General features: G+C 44.1%; 1 protein-coding gene across 1 annotated transcript in view; it reads right to left on the reverse strand.

The window, feature by feature from the left end:
• Positions 1-210: 210 nt before the first annotated feature.
• LOC121548418 (RNA-binding Raly-like protein) overlaps positions 211-16,972 on the reverse strand; it is a 68,225-nt gene continuing 51,463 nt past the window's right edge. Inside the window, exons 3-7 of the mRNA XM_041859848.2 lie at positions 7,631-7,681; positions 2,961-3,130; positions 2,516-2,629; positions 1,195-1,346; positions 211-461 (exon numbers count right to left, since the gene is read on the reverse strand). Of these exons, the coding sequence (XP_041715782.2) occupies positions 423-461; positions 1,195-1,346; positions 2,516-2,629; positions 2,961-3,130; positions 7,631-7,681 (526 nt within the window). The 3' untranslated portion in view covers positions 211-422. The remainder of the gene's footprint in view (positions 462-1,194; positions 1,347-2,515; positions 2,630-2,960; positions 3,131-7,630; positions 7,682-16,972) is intronic.

The raw sequence follows: 16,972 nt of genomic DNA on the forward strand, positions 1-16,972 counted from the left end.
CTTTAAGAGTGTGCTCCTAATCTCAGCTCGTTACCTGTATAAAAGACACCTGGGAGCCAGAAATCTTTCTGATTGAGAGGGGGTCAAATACTTATTTCCCTCATTAAAATGCAAATCAATTTATAACATTTTTGACATGCGTTTTTCTGGATTTTTTTGTTGTTATTCTGTCTCTCACTGTTCAAATAAAACTACCATTAAAATTATAGACTGATCATTTCTTTGTCAGTGGGCAAACGTACAAAATCAGCAGGGGATCAAATACTTTTTTCCATCACTGTATATGTGGAGGTAGAATACAATGTAACAGGTTGGTTAGAGTGGGGCCTCTGAATCAGGTGTTGGCATGGTAACTTCTTGACAAGACAGATGTTCTCTTCCTCCATGTCTAGCGCTCCTCCGTTTCTTCTCTGTTTCCATCCTCACATCTCGTCCTCAGGGTCAGAGCTGTGGTTATTCATCTGTAACGCACACACACGTAATCAGTACCAGTGTGCCAAAACACCAAAGGGTGTTTTGTTCAGGTAAGGCTCCCCTCGCCAGGCTGATTATACACAGTGATGAGGAAGGTCTGGAGGATAATAGTCTTCTATATAAACACCCACTCATCTGTCAGAGTAAGAGCATCCTGTCCTGCTTTCATTTATTCTATTTTCAGTCTCTCCGGTTCCAATTTTCAGTCTCGCTTTCTTTAATTATATTGCTTTTACTTTTTTCACCAGTGCTTTTCTTTGTGTTTTTGAGTTGCATGTCAGTTATGAGTGTGAACGGTGCGTGGGTGAGATGAACCCAGACTGAGATCTTCAAGTGTCATGCTATTGATTTGTCTGTATGACTCAAAATGAATGATGGCTATGGATTTGTTGCTCTTGTCACTGTTCTCTTTGTGTGTGTGTGTGTGTGTGTGTGTGTGTGTGTGTGTGTGTGTGTATGTTTGTGTGTGTGTTTGTGTGTGTGTGTGTTTCTCTGTGTGTGTGTGTGTTTCTGTGTGTGTGTGTGTGTGTTTCTGTGTGTGTGTGTGTGGAGATAAGCACTTTATTTCTGCTGCATGGCGAATCACTCTGACAACTGCTAAATCACAGCCAACCATACATAGGCCATGCTGAGGCACTCATGTTGCTCTGAGACAAGGAGAAAGCACTCCCACTCAGAGATTCTCCACAGACACACACACACACACATCAAGACAGTTACCGTGTGATCATCGTCGCTGGCCTCCCCCAGTTCAGGGCTCTCTCTCTGGATGCGGCGGCGAGGGGGGGACAGGGGGGAGGGGGAGCGCTCACCGCTGCTGGCGGAGGGGGGGTACGGTGACCCGGCCAGACTGCCCTCCCTCAGGGGAGACCCTAAAAAACACGGAGAGAGAGAGGGAGTGAAAAGGAGTGAACATTCATTAACTTCACTCTATAGGGCAGATCAGTGTTGGTGTGTGTGTGCTCACATTCGATCTAAACCATTCATGGTCATTTGCACTGCACGAGTTGACAGATGAGAGGAGAGAACAAGAAAGACAGGATGAGGGAGAGATGTGAGAGGGGAGAGGGAGACAGAAAGGAGAGATGAGGCGATAGAGAGAGAAATGGGAGAGGGGAGAGGGAGACAGAAAGGAGAGATGTGGCGATAGAGAGAGAAATGGGAGAGGGGAGAGGGAGACAGAAAGGAGAGATGAGGCGATAGAGAGAGAAATGGGAGAGGGGAGAGGGGAGAGGGGAGAGGGAGACAGAAAGGAGAGATGAGGCGATATAGAGAGAAATGGGAGAGGGAGACAGAAAGGAGAGATGTGGCGATAGAGAGAGAAATGGGAGAGGGGAGAGGGAGACAGAAAGGAGAGATGAGGCGATAGAGAGAGAAATGGGAGAGGGGAGAGGGAGACAGAAAGGAGAGATGAGGCGATAGAGAGAAAAATGGGAGAGGGGAGAGGGGAGAGGGAGACAGAAAGGAGAGATGAGGCGATATAGAGATAAATGGGAGAGGGGAGAGGGAGACAGAAAGGAGAGATGAGGCGATAGAGAGAGAAATGGGAGAGGGGAGAGGGAGACAGAAAGGAGAGATGTGGCGATAGAGAGAGAAATGGGAGAGGGGAGAGGGAGACAGAAAGGAGAGATGAGGTACAGTAGTGGAGTAGGATCGTAAGTGATGCTGGAATAAATGAATATGGAGATGAGATCAGTCAATCACCCAAAGGCATCGCGTACAGATAAGAGATAGAAAGGATGAGATGACACCCACACACGTTTCTTATTTGTCGGTACAGTACGTGTGCGCTAGAAAGGACAAAGGTGCAGTTTGTCCATGTGGCCACATGAGGGCAGCAGCAGCTACAACACTTCCTTGTATTTATTCTCCTATAAGCCTTCTTTCGCCATCTCTGTACTTCTCACTGTCATTCTTCTGCACTGATTCGTAAGAACTGGACAGGTGAAAGCACATACTGTATCTCTGGCTTCCCCTATCATGCTTTACTGCTGTTTCTCCTGTCCACTCCCCTGTCTCTCTCTCTGATTGGTTGTCTCACCTGTGTGGTCCCGCCTCTGTGTGTCCATCCTGTCCAGGTTGTCGAGCAGCCCGTCAATCTGTGTCTTTATCAGAGTCAGCTCCCTCTTAATGACCTGCAGTTCCTCCATCCGCACTACAAGGAGGGAGAGGTTGAGGGAGGGAGAGAGGGGGGAGGGGGGAGAGATAGAGAGAATGGGAGAGGGGGAGAGAAGGAAGAAAAGGACCCAAGGCAAGTTTCTGTGAGTGTGTTGGTAATAAGGACTATTAAGGTGATGAGGGTGGGTATTAGAACTGCATATACACTGCCGATTGGTTCTGCTCTGTTGATTTGGGCTAATAATGCGACCTGATTGGCTAGGATCCATGAAGGAAAGAGGCTGCTATAGAATGGTTGTAATGAGAGAACCATCTTGGGTGTAGTGTGTGACTGTGTGTGTGTGTGTGACTGTGTGTGTATTACTCACACTTGTCCCTGTTGGAGCTGGTGGAGTGGGCTCTGGAGCTCTTGGAGGGGGGCCTGTCTCGGCTGCGTCTGTGCCCAGAGGAAGTGGAGGACGAGCGGGGTCGTTTGGCCAGGCTAGGTCCCTGGGCCAGGGGAGGTAAGGAAGCTGGCACGCGCTGGTAGTCATACATCCTGAAGAGGGAAACATCCACACAGACTGTCATCCAACTACTAGTACTTTGTGTAGTATTGTCAGTGTGACTGGATGTGTACGTAAGCATGTCAGAAAAGTACAGTGACAGGATGTTTGTGAGTGAGTGTGTGAGCAAGCAAGCATGTGTGTGTGTTTGCGTGTATGGACAGTGATGTCTATCACCTAGTTGGATGGATGTGTGCGTGGGTGTGTGTGTTTGTGAATGTATGTCTCCTATGATGAATGACACAGAGGGAGAGGGCTGACAGGATGGTGTAATAACATCTGACAAGCAGAGGGAATACACACACACATACACACATCCACACACATACACAATGTGTACACAAGTTTTAAAAAATAATAAGAAATAGTATCTGAGAAGGTGAGGGAGAGGATATCCCAGATAGGGAATGAGGGAATGAAGTTGAGCAGGTTGAAGACCCCTTGCACTCCTCACACAACCATTATATTATTACCCTACAAGAAAACACAGTGCCGCTGGATTTGGAAGTCTCACCACATCATGTGACAAAACACAAACAAAATACTAATGACTGTAATGACTACTAATGACTGAACATACTGAAGATGACTGGCTTCCAGTTGAAGCTCGCATCTGCTACAAGACCATGGTGCTTGCCTACGGAGCGGTGAGGGGAACGGCACCTCCGTACCTTCAGGCTCTGATCAGTCCCTACACCCAAACGAGGGCACTACGTTCATCCACCTCTGGCCTGCTGGCTCCCCTACCTCTGCGGAAGCACAGTTCCCGCTCAGCCCAGTCAAAACTGTTTGCTGCTCTGGCACCCCAATGGTGGAACAAGCTCCCTCACGACGCCAGGACAGCGGAGTCACTCACCACCTTCCGGAGACACTTGAAACCCCACCCCTTTAAGGAATACCTGGGATAGGATAAAGTAATCCTTCTACCCCCCCTTACCCCACCCCCCCAAAAAAATAATATAGATATATATATATTGTAAAGTGGTTGTCCCACTGGCTATCATAAGGTGAATGCACCAATTTGTAAGTCGCTCTGGATAAGAGCGTCTGCTAAATGACGAAAATGTAAAGAGTATGAGAAACGAAGGAGAGGAGAGGTATGGAGGAATTGAAGGATAAAAGGGGAAAGGAGATGAGATGAGGAGGAGGGGATAGATCTACTATGTGACATATGTTAGATTTGGATCGGTCTCCACTGTCAGTCCCCCCCTCTCCTCCTCTCCTCCCTCATTCCCCCATCCCCAACTCCATATCCCTATCTACAGCTAAATCTAATTGGTTCTGTCAGGGCCAATCAAAAGCTCTCTGGCAGCGCAGCGGAGCAGGTGACAGGAGAAAGTGTATCACACACTCGCTTTATAGCAGTTACAGAAACATGGGAGAGTGTGTATGTGTGTGTGTGTGTGTGTGTGTGTGTGTGTGTGTGTGTGTGTGTGTTCCTGCGTGTGTGAATGTGTGGGAGTGGAGAGGCCAGAGGCTGTGACAGAGAGAGGTGGCATTTTAATCATGTTGATTAAGAGAGTCATTGATCTCCACCTCCACTACCTCCCTGGAGAGACCCAACCACTCACTGGTCATCCATCATCAGCCAGGGGGAAGGATACATGTCAACCCAATGTTAAAGGCTACAAACTAACCAATCAGACCCCCGAAAGGGGTCACAGGGGCACAGCCATCCAATCAGATTCCTCCCAGGGGTCAGAGCTAGCCAATCACACACACCACACACTTAACAGGAGTCAGCACTCCTGTAAGTCAATTGGCTATCCAATCAGATAACACCCATAGGCTGTAAGTAAATTTAGTCTCAGCTTGACTGGGACCTATGTTAACCTGCAGGTCCTATAACCACAGCTTTAATGAAAGTATTCCACTCTGAAATGAAGTACAGGGGCTTTTATACCAGGACTGCCTACCTGGCTACAGTCTGCAGTCTTTAAGGGCTGGCTTTCATCCTAACCTCTTAATAAGCTCTGCCACCTAATTCAATCCTGCTAGACTGACTGAGTCACATTCCAACCTGAATCCCTTTCATATGGTCTCTGCTTACAGCATCAGAGAGCTGTTAGGGCTGAGAGCCAGACAGACAGAGACCTGGGCACTGGCTCCAGCTCTTAAAAACTGAGAGAGAGGAGGGAGAAGGAGGGGGAGAGGAGGGTTGGAGCCAAAAAGAAAGAAAGCAAGAGAGAGAGAGTGTGAGAGAGAAGGACACATCACCCTCCATACACACCAAGAAGATCCTGCACCACCAAACACCCACCCCAGGAACCATAGCCCTGTTATCCTGTGCCCTGAGTGTAGCCTACAGCAGAGCAGGACTCAGAGACTCGTGGACAGATTGGTTAGTGTTTATTTACATGTCCTAAGTAAGCCTGAGTGGCCTTTACACAGGCAGGGCTGTGTGGAGATAGCCACACTCTGTGCAGTAAGCCTCCAGGCAGACTGCTGAGGAGAGAGAAACACACTTTAAACCAGCCGCAAACAGGATGCCAGCCGGGAAGCCTTGAGGTTTGATGTCAGTTTGGGTTCAGTGATTGAGCTGTAAGTCACCGAGAGAAACAAGACTTTAGTGTTCAGTTGAGGAACGTATGTTACCCCTTTACTGAAATCTATCTCACACAACAGTTCCCCTGTCTCAGGAGAATGTATTATCAGTATATAACCAGATACAGCCACCTCACTGTGCATGAAGTATATCAACCGGCCACCAAAGTAGTGAGAGGGCTGCGACCGTTGCCTTTGTGCAGAGACGCTGGGAGACTAAAGGCTGATGGGAGTTTAAAGTCCTTTAGTGGAGTTTGCAGAGGGAGATAGACAGTGTGCTGCTACAACGACTTTGAAGTGTAGTTTCAGAGAATAGGAGCTTGGGAAACAGACAACGAGAGACTGTGGATGTGTGAGGATTAGAGAAAACAGAGCGAGAGTGTGTGTAAGTGTTTGTGTATGTATGTGTGTGTGTGTGTGTGTGTATGTGGATTAGAAGAGAGATTATAAGAGAGGCTTTGTCTCTGCTAGAGCTGTTATCTGTGTGTGTAGAGGCAGACATTTTCTCATATGCACATAAACAGAAGCACAGACGCACACACACACACACACACACAAGCTGTCGATGGAGCTAGCCAGCCACGTAGGGCAAAATCATGTACCGTGTTTGAAGCAAATTGAATATCAGTGGTGTTTTCTCCTGTGTGAAGACAGAAAAATGCAGAGCGCGGCAAAACAACAAAATGCAAAGAAAAGATGACAGTGTGAGTGCGTCCACACAGAGGACAACAAGGTTGTTCAGTGTGTGTGTGTGTGAGAGAGAGCACTCTTTATTCAGATGTGCTGAGTGCTGTGTTTATGAATGAGCCATGTCACCTTCAGTGTGCCTGAGGGAGGTGGAGAGCTCTCAGAGCAATTACCTGAGTGACTGACCTGGGTGACGTTACGCCATGCTGAACCAGATAGAACCGGACTCAACTGGACTTGGCACAACTGAGTCAGACTGAACGTGACTGACTTGGGTTAAGCCATGCTTAACCAGACAGAACCGGACTTAACTGGACTTGGCACAACTGAGTCAGACTAAACAGGACTGACCTGGGTTAATCCATGCTGAACTGGACTAAACCGGACTGATAAGGACGGAATCCGACGGGATCAGAGATCATCAGACTGAAAAGCATTGAGCAAGACTAGAGAGGACTGAACGGGATTGAACTGGGTAGGGCCACACTAAACTTGAATTAATTGTATTGAACCAGACTGACTATCAAATTCTGGCTTGCAATCTGAACCGAGGTCATGATCTCTTGGCTGGAGCTGTAGTGAAAACACCCCACAGCTCCATGTCAAAACACAGTACCATCTACAGTACTGTACCGCTGGAAAGTGAACAGGAACTCAATGGCAGTTTTCCAGCCTACAGTTAATTCTCGATATGCTTCAGTTACTGTAATGTAGCAACCCTGACCCACGGCCCAACCTCTGCTGTGAGCCGCAGAAAACTAACCTGAGCTTTAATGGAACTTGTAATATAAGCTGCTGCACTTAGAGCAGTTTGATCTGACTCATAATGATTAGAGACTTAGCAAGGGTTAGAGTGGCTTACAACCTGACTGGATTCCTTATAGAGGTCACACAGCACACATCAACTCCCTGTGTGTCGATGTGTGTGTCTTGGGAGTGTTTGTCTTTGTGTGTGTGTGTGTGTGTGTGTGTGTGTGTGTGTGTTCGTTCGTTCGTTCATATGTGTGTGCCTCATTCACCTGCCAGGCCGAGTGGAGCGAAGATATACCAAGGTACGATTAGTGAGCAGTAACAGGCAGCACTGTTAGCAGAGACACATGACTGACAGCTCAGTGACGGACAGGGGGAGGGGGAGGAGGGAGAGGGCCAGCAGGAGACAGGAGAGACAAGGAGGGTTAAGTGTGTGTTTTAGACTTTTCCTCTGTCCGCCTCTGAACATTCAGGGTTTGTGTGAGGCGTGGTGCAGAGCAGGCTGACAGTACCTGTCATAGAGGTCCTCCTGATAGCACTCATAGTCCAGGTCATACTCAGATCTGCAGAGAGAGGTGGTTGGGGGGTGGAGAGAGAGAGAGAGACAGTGAGTTGACAGTGGCCTGACACAAAGGCTCACAACTGTCTTCACAGCTGACTGACAGTGGTGTTACTAACGGCACAACACACACACACACACACACACACACACACACACACACAGTGGTGTAAAGTACTTAAGTAAAAATACTTTTAAGTACTACTTAAGTAGTTTTTTGGGGTATCTGTACTTTACTTTATTATTTATATTTTTGACTACTTTTACTTTTAATCCACTACATTCCTAAAAAAAATAATGTACTTTTTACTCCATACATTTTCCCTGACACTTAAAAGTACTATTTACATTTAGAATGCTCAAGCAGGACAGAATTACGGCACCTATCAATATAATGCTTTGTCATCCCTACTGCCTCTGATCTGGCGGGCTCATGAAACACAAATACTGTTTTTGTAAATGATGTCAGAGTGTTGTCTGGTTTGCTTAATATAAGGAATTTGATGTATAGCATTTACTTTTACTTTGTACTTTTACTCAAGTATGACAACTGAGTACTTTTTCTACCACTGTACTTAAGTACATTTAAAACCAAATACTTTTAGACTTTTACTCAAGTAGTATTTTACTGGGTAACTTTCACTTGAGTCATTTTCTGTTAAGGTATCTTTACTTTTGTCAAGTATGACAATTGAGTACTTTTTCCACCACTGCAAACACACACACACACACACACACAAAGTCATCCTCTGTGAGAGCAGAACGGTAAGACAGGCTGATGAAAAACTGCCAGATCAAACAACATTTATCTAGGATACAAGCAGCCTTTCAGATCTGTTCCTTATTAGGTGAGCTAAAAATACTGTGCCATCAGAGATATTTCACTCTGTAAGCAGGCTGCTGGAATAGTGTGTACATAGTTAGAGCAGGGCTCTGCCAAGTGGAAGGAATATGCTATTCATGATTTCTAGCCAGCTGGAAAAAGACATTGGATTTGTTGTGCCACAGCACCCAAGGTGGAAAATCCATAGTAATTGTCCTGTGTTATGCACCAATGACCGCAGGCTGCGCACTCTATGTGCTTCTACATATTCCTGCTCATTTACTGTGAAGTTGGACTGTCAGGTGTGTGTGTTGGTGTGTATGCACCCACCTGTGTATGTGCCCATCTGTGTGTGCGCCTGTGTGTGTGTGTGTTTTTGCATCTCTGTGTGTGTTTGATTAGACTCAACTTGCTCACACCTTTCCCTACAATATACGGGCAGAGTTTGCTGTAGGTTGTAGTTGATAGCCTATCCTATAAGGTTTGGTGAGTAGAGCGGACCAGGGCAGAGAGAGTGACACTAAGCCTGATGGTAAGTAGCTCATACCCTGGTGTGTAGTTAAATAGAGCTCAGCATTTCTCTGTGTGTTTCATCCCTGCCTGGCCACTGATACCCCAGCCCTAAAGTCTACACACACACAGACACACACACACACACACGCACGCATGCACGCACTCACAAGCATACACACAAAGACATTTTCAGCAAATACCCTCCACTTTTGCTTTTTGTAAAACTTTCAACCATAGGGAAGCACTGTATTTATAGGTGCCTGAAAGGTGACTCATGTACTCATACTAATTCCTATTTATTACACATATATTAATACACTGTATAAATAGAGCCATGAGCATAGCCTCTACTAAATCGAATACATGTTCACCTCAAAGTGAATAGCATACAGTATGTGGGAGATACAGATGGTATCAGCAGGGTTCATCAGAAGCTCTCAAACAGATGGATCAAACCAGACACACACAGACAGACACACACAGATGCATGACATACCGATGACACACACACACAAAATCACACCCACATACACACACACAAAGATGAATGACAGACACATAACACGCTCTCATCACGCCCACGTCCAAACACACGTCCACACACACGTCCACACACACACGTCCACACACACACACACACACACACACACACACACAGCTAAAGCCCTTCTGTCCTATCTGTCTCTGCAGGGGGCTGGTGAGTCTCAGTGCTGTAATCATGCTGTTGACTGGAGGAAAGTGATGTATCAGTAAACATGTCAGGAAGTACAGCAGGAGACTAAACATGACACTTTTTCACAGCTAGAAACATACAGTACACACATGCATGAGAGCAGACACACAGACAGATGTGCTGCGCACACATACACACACTTTCTCTCGCTCACTCTCTATGTAAATGTGATTCAGAATGTAGCAACCGTGTCTCTGAAGTGTCGAGATAGCTAGCAGTGTCGGTATAAAAGTGTGTGTGTGTTTGTGTACCTGAGGTGTGTGTGAATTCCTAATGAATTCTCCTCCAGCTACCTGCAGCCAAACTGTTTCTGGTTTTCTCCCCTCGTCTGAAGCCAGTTGGTTTTTCTGAGCTCCAGATTCTGCCAGCTTCAAATAATCTGTAATAAGTGTCAACATTTACGCCTCATCACGCTCTTCGCCAACTGTGTTTTATGATTTAGCTCGAGGTCTGATCAATTTGCAGAAAGCTTTCTGTTATTCTAAATACCGGTAGGCCTTTCATGTGAAATGGAAGACATCTATGTTTCCAGCTATCTCTATTTAACATGATGGAAACTGCAGGGGAGCACACTCTGGTTGAAGGTTTCTTTCCATGTTCATGTCCAAATGTGTGTGTGGGTTTGTACATTGCAGGGTTGGCTGTGTGGATTAGGGTTTATGTGCTGTGTACAACTGAACCCCAACAAAACCACTCTACTTAGCCAGTTCCAAGACCCTGACAAAACAATTGTACTTAGCCACCATTGAAACTGAACTCAAACAGAACCTCTCCACTCAGTCTGCTAATAGGACCCACCTGAACACAACACAACCTCTCAACCTCTACCCACAGATTCCCTGCGCTCAGCAGAACACCATGAGATAACAGATCTGACGGCAAACAGACGTGCTGTGCTCAGGCAGGGAGGAGGGACAGAGTGAGCGCTCAGGAGAGAGAGAACAGTGCCACAGGCCCCGGTGCAGATGAGGGGCTCTGTGTTCTAATGGGGAACTTGAGCGGAAGACAGAGAAAATAACAACTATTTGCCAAACTCTCATAGCAGGAAAACTAAGACAGACTGACTCACTCTAACTCTCTTTCTCCCTCTCTTTCTCTATCATTGTCTCTCCCTGCAGCAATGTTCTAGTTGGTAATCTGTGTCATTTAGCACTGGGACGAAAGAGAGAGTCAGAACAGAAAGCAATTTCCATTGCCCCTTCCATTATCCAAGCCATCTTCTGTTATTAAAGTGGCTAAACACTTCAACCAAGTCTGAGACAAACAGACAGACATGTCAGGTATTAGTGCATTTCTGCAGTTTGAAAACATAGGAGACCATACAGTCCATTACAGTTTCTTCATCCTTTTAGCCGAGCACTCTGGAGAGGCATTGTGATTGTAACACCACCTGGCTGGTGAAAATAGTGATTCCCGGCTCCAGAATGATCACCATGACCAAAATGACTGCTGTGAGACCAATTTTTTATATATTTTTTAATGCAATGAATTGAAGGTTATTTGTTGATGTAAAATTCGAAATGTACCCATTTTAAGGTTGTGTCATTAAATCTGGGGTGGGGTGGGGTCACTATAAAATCTAGTGAAAAAAATGGGGTCCCCAGAAAATCTGGTGAAACAAATGGGGTCCCCGCAGAAAAAGTTTGAATACCACTGCCATAAACAGTATCTCTTAGAACCACAGCACATCTCTCAACCATAATGTTGAGCGAATAGTGTTTATTGAGGTTGGTTTGGTTTTGGTTCGATTATTTAAAAAATATCACGGTTTTCAATTTCGGTTTCGATGTTTTCTTTTTTATTAATTGCACTATGCATTATGTGGGTTGAATACTGTAACAACAGAGAATAAAACAATTAATAAAAGTCCCATGATGGTAGTGACTGCCGATTACTACTCAACCATCATTTATTCACATTACTTTCATAAAATATTTACATTTGTTTTATTTGATGACTTTATTATTTAATTCCAAGTCATCATCTCATCTCTACAGAGCTGCTGCTTATACTGTTTGACAAAATCACTATTTTGGAGTTCTTCAAAGTAAATAAGGCATACTTTTATGACTGCTGAATACCAACTATCAATCACTTATATCATGTATTTTCAGATAGAGCTACCTCGCAAAATTTCGGTTAAGTGCTCAGCACTACTCAACCAGCAACACAACCACCTGGAGTAAACCAATCACACTCTGGGTTGTCTCGTTAATGACATAATGGTCTCTGGAATGGAAGCTTTGTTGCTTTGACAAAGTCATTTCTGAAGATTATTATTTAATTCATGTGATTAGTGATTCATGTGAAGGTAAAAAATAAAGAAAATATAATCAACCCGGTTACGTGAACTGAATACTTGTTTTAATGCTGTATGGTGAAACTATTCCTTGTTAAACATTGAACATCTAATAGTCAAATCATAGTGTAAAAGCAGGTGAGCTGGTTCTACTCTTTTTGACAATTTTCAGGTGTTTTGTAAAAACTGAGTTGGTCGAGATTAACACGTCAACCCTGTTACCCATAGATAGACAGGCTAGAAATGTTTTATCAATTTTTTTAAAAATTTTTTTTGTCATTTAGCAGACGCTCTCATCCAGAGCGACTTACAGTTAGTGAGTGCATACATTATTTTTTTATTTTTTATTTTTTTTTCATACTGGCCCCCCGTGGGAATCGAACCCACAACCCTGGCGTTGCACATTTTTCTTTATGACTCTACAGAGCTGCTGCCTAGGCTGTCTGACAAAATCACTATTTTAGTAGTTCTTCAAAGTAAATAAGGCATAATTTTATGACTGCTTAATACCAACTATCAATCACTTAGATTATGTAGAGATACCTCGTGAAGCAACTGCTCTCTATCCCTCTCAATCACGTTCTTCTGTCTATTCTCTCCATGTCTGAGCGCTGTGCATAGATCGGACAAGTAGGCGCGCAAGGGATTGTGGTCATTGTAGTTAATTACCACGTTTTCTGTGCTAAACTATGTAGAATATTGACCTGTTGGAAACTACAACTCCCTACTACATTGCACAGTTAGGGCTTGATCTGATTTACAGTGCTATGAAAAAGTATTTGCCCCCTTTCTAATTTTCTCTACTTTTGCATATTTGTGATACTGAATGTTATCAGATCTTCAACCAAAACCTAATATTAGATAAAGGGAACATAAGTGAACAAATAACACAACAATTACATATTTATTTCATAAACAAAGTTATGCAACACCCAATTCCCCTGTGTGAAAAAGTAATTGCCCCCTTACACTCAATAACTGGTTGTGCCACCTTTAGCTGCAATGACTCCAACCAAATGCTTCCTGTAGTTGTTGATCAGTCTCTCACATCGCTGTGGAGGAATTTTGGCCCACTCTTCCATGCAGAATTGCTTTAACTCAGTGACGTGTGGGTTTTCAAGCATGAACTGCTCGTTTCAAGTCCTGCCACAACATCTCAATTGGGATTAGGTCTTGACTTTGACTAGGCCATTCCAAAACTTCCAATTTGTTGCTTTTTAGCAATTTTCATGTAGACTTGATTGTGTGTTTTGGATCATTGTCTTGCTGCATGATGGAGATGTAGCTCAGTTGTTAGAGCATGGCGTTTGCAACGCCAGGGTTGTGGGTTCGATTCCCACGGGGGGGGGGGCCAGTACGAAAAAAATAATGTATGCACTCACTAACTGTAAGTCGCTCTGGATAAGAGCGTCTGCTAAATGACTAAAAATGTAAAAAAATTTAAATGCATGACCCAGCTGCGCTTCAGCTTCAGCTCACAGACGGATGGTCTGACATTCTCCTATATAATTATCTGATACAGAGCTGAATTCCTGGTTGCTTCTATTAAGGCAAGTCGTCCAGGTCCTGAGACAGCAAAGCATCCCCAAACCATCACACCACCACCACCATGCTTGACCTTTGGTATGATGTTCTTACTGTGGAATGCAGTGTTTGGTTTTCACCAGGCATAATGGGACCCATCTCGTCCAAAAAGTTGACTCAAGTTTGCCAAAAAGCACCTGGATGATCATCAAGACTCTTGGAAGAACGTTCTATGGACAGATGATTCAAAAGTATAACTTTTTGGATGACATGATTCCAGTAATGCCTGGCGAAAACCAAACTCTGCATTCCACAGTAAGAACATCATACCAAAGGTCAAGCATGGTGGTGGTGGTGTGATGGTTTGGGGATGCTTTGCTGCCTCAGGACCTGGACGACTTGCCTTAATAGAAGGAACCATGAATTCTGCTCTGTATCAGAGAAATCTATAGGAGAATGACAGACCATCCATCTGTGAGCTGAAGCTGAAGCGCAGCTGGGTCATGCAGCAAGACAATGATCCAAAACACACAATCAAGTCTACATGAAAATTGCTAAAAAGCAACACATTTGAAGTTTTGGAATGGCCTAGTCAAAGTCCAGACCTAATCCCAATTGAGATGTTGTGGCAGGACTTGAAACGAGCAGTTCATGCTTGAAAACCCACACGTCACTGAGTTAAAGCAATTCTGCATGGAAGAGTGGGCCAAAATTCCTCCACAGCGACGTGAGAGACTGATCAACAACTACAGGAAGCATTTGGTTGGAGTCATTGCAGCTAAAGATGGCACAACCAGTTATTAAGTGTAAGGGGCAATTACTTTTTCACACAGGGGAATTGGGTGTTGCATAACTTTTTAAATAATTTATTAAATAAATGAAATAAATATGTAATTGTTGTGTTATTTGTTCACTTATGTTCCCTTTATCTAATATTAGGTTTTGGTTGAAGATCTGATAACATTCAGTATCACAAATATGCAAAAGTAGAGAAAATTAGAAAGGTGGCAAATACTTTTTCATAGCACTGTATCTCTAGAGAAACCTTGCATTGAGCTCACAGAAAAAAAACGAACAAAATTGAATTCCAATAACTGAGCCAATGTTGGTCAATTAGTTATTTAAAAACCAAAACATAACCGGTATTTCTGTTAATTGCTCAGCACTACTCAACCAGCAACACAACCACCTGGAGTAAACCAATCACACACTGGGTCTCTTTAATGACATAATGGTCTCTGAGTTTGTGAGTGGAAACATGTATGAGAGAGCGAGAGAGAGAGAGGCAGCTCAGTGAAGGGGCTGTGTGTGTGTGTGTGTGTGTGTGTGTGTGTGTGTGTTAAAAGGCAGTGCAGGGACAGCCAAATGGACAGCAGGGTCGCTAAAGGCTAATTAATTTATTTTCATAATTTCTCGAGTGCCTCTACAATCCATTAGACATGGCTGGCTATAAATCATCTCACCCTGCTGGTCGCATAGCGTGTGTGTGTGTGTGTGTGTGTGTGTGTGTGTGTGCGCAGATGGAGGAGGTGGTGGTGTTGTCTGTGGTAAGCATTGATACTTCCCCCTGTCAACATACAGTGTATACTCACACATCCCCACACACTCTATGTTGATATAAACAGGATGCCATGATCATCAATCCCATTGAGCAGGAAACTGGCCTCATGAGTATGTGTTCATTGCTCTTAGGGGATTATCCTAGGGAGGAACATGTGCCCTCATCTACTCTCTCCACACTAACAGCCCAGTCATCCCATGGCATTCGGACACAACCTTACTTACTCTCACTCCAACTCCCCAAGAATCAAACACTCGTATAAATATCCTCCCCTCCTCCCCCCTCTCATTCTCTCCCAGTAGTTTGTCGTCATCAGTGTAATGGTGTGTGTTGAGTGTTCATATTGATCTGTGTTTGACGAGCCCTGGAGAAGAGTGAGCACAGCCCCACGTCATACATAGGATGGATTGCAGCTCACGCACAAATGCACACACACGCACGCACGCTTTCTCACTTTCTCCCCTTCCTCCTTTTCCTCTCCCCTTCCCTTTTCCTCTTATTCTCTCTCTCTCTCTCTCTGGTTTTCGCTGTGATGGTTAATTGCTCATCTGGCTGGGGAGTGGGGCAATGGGCCAGATAGAGCACTTATTTCTGAATCTATTCCAGAGAGCCACCAAGCCCAATCTGCCCCCTCTGCCCAATCACATGACAGGGGGGAGGGTCAGAGTGCATTTTGTCCAATCACACGGCAGGGGGGATGGGTCAGAAGCCACAGAAGACTGATTTCAGCATAATAATTGTTCTGCTATTCAGGGTCGTTCCATGAAATGAGACCTTTTGCATCCCTTTGATATTTCAAGTAGAAATTGTGCCCCAATATTGCATTTTAAAAGCCTGTTATATAAAATAAAAGTACCCTTAAATATAGAAAACATGGAACATTCAATAAATATGTTATTTTTTAAATGAAAAAATACTTGCTAAAGTGCCAAAATTCAGCATTTTGACATTTCCCTTTGTGCACCCTCTGTGACATCTATGAAGATTTTAACCCACTGTAAGGGGCAATCTGCAGTTGCTTCATCCATTTTTGGACTTTTGGATTAATGAAATGTACCCATATTGAAGAATATAACTTGTAAATGCCTCATGAGCTTAATTCAACTGTCATACTCCATCAGAACCCAAAATATAAGCTTTTTCACTCCAATGGTTGTAAACAAAGTAATGTAAACACACACTATACAGCCTCAAAACATGGTTAAAACTATAATTTTGATATCATGGATGGTCAGTCCTTACTTCCATAGCTCTGTCTATGAATTTGAGAGTGGTTACATTTCTTCAGCCCTATTCCTCAGATTTTTCCAAAACGGGTGGGGAAGAACCCTAGTTATTTTGTTGCTTTGACAAAGTCATTTCTGAAGATTATTATTTATTTAATGTGATTAGTGATTCAACCCTGTTGCATGAAATTATTTGTGGTTTTAATATGGTGAATCTATTCCTTAAAAAACAAAATCTAAGGGAACATTGAACATCCAATAGTCAAACCATAGTGTAAAAGCAAGTGAGCTGTTTCTACTATTTTTTGGCCATTTTCTGGTGTTTTGTGGTGGAAAACTGAGTGGGTCGAGCATAACACGTCAATCCTGTTACCCATAGATAGACTGACTAGAAATGTTTTAACAATTTAATTTGTATTGTGAAGCTTGCATTCAATTGCCTATCCCTGTTGCACACAAGCTTCCATTTATGGCTGATTTAAGATGAAATCGTTAACACTGTTACGGTCAACCCTGTTACGGTGAACCCTGTTACGGTGAACCCTGTTACGGTCAACCCTGTTACGGTCAACCCTGTTACGGTCAACCCTGTTACTTTATTTGGCACTTAATAGGC

The sequence above is a fragment of the Coregonus clupeaformis genome, unplaced genomic scaffold (genome assembly GCF_020615455.1).
Source record: "Coregonus clupeaformis isolate EN_2021a unplaced genomic scaffold, ASM2061545v1 scaf0385, whole genome shotgun sequence".
Lineage (NCBI taxonomy): Eukaryota > Metazoa > Chordata > Actinopteri > Salmoniformes > Salmonidae > Coregonus > Coregonus clupeaformis.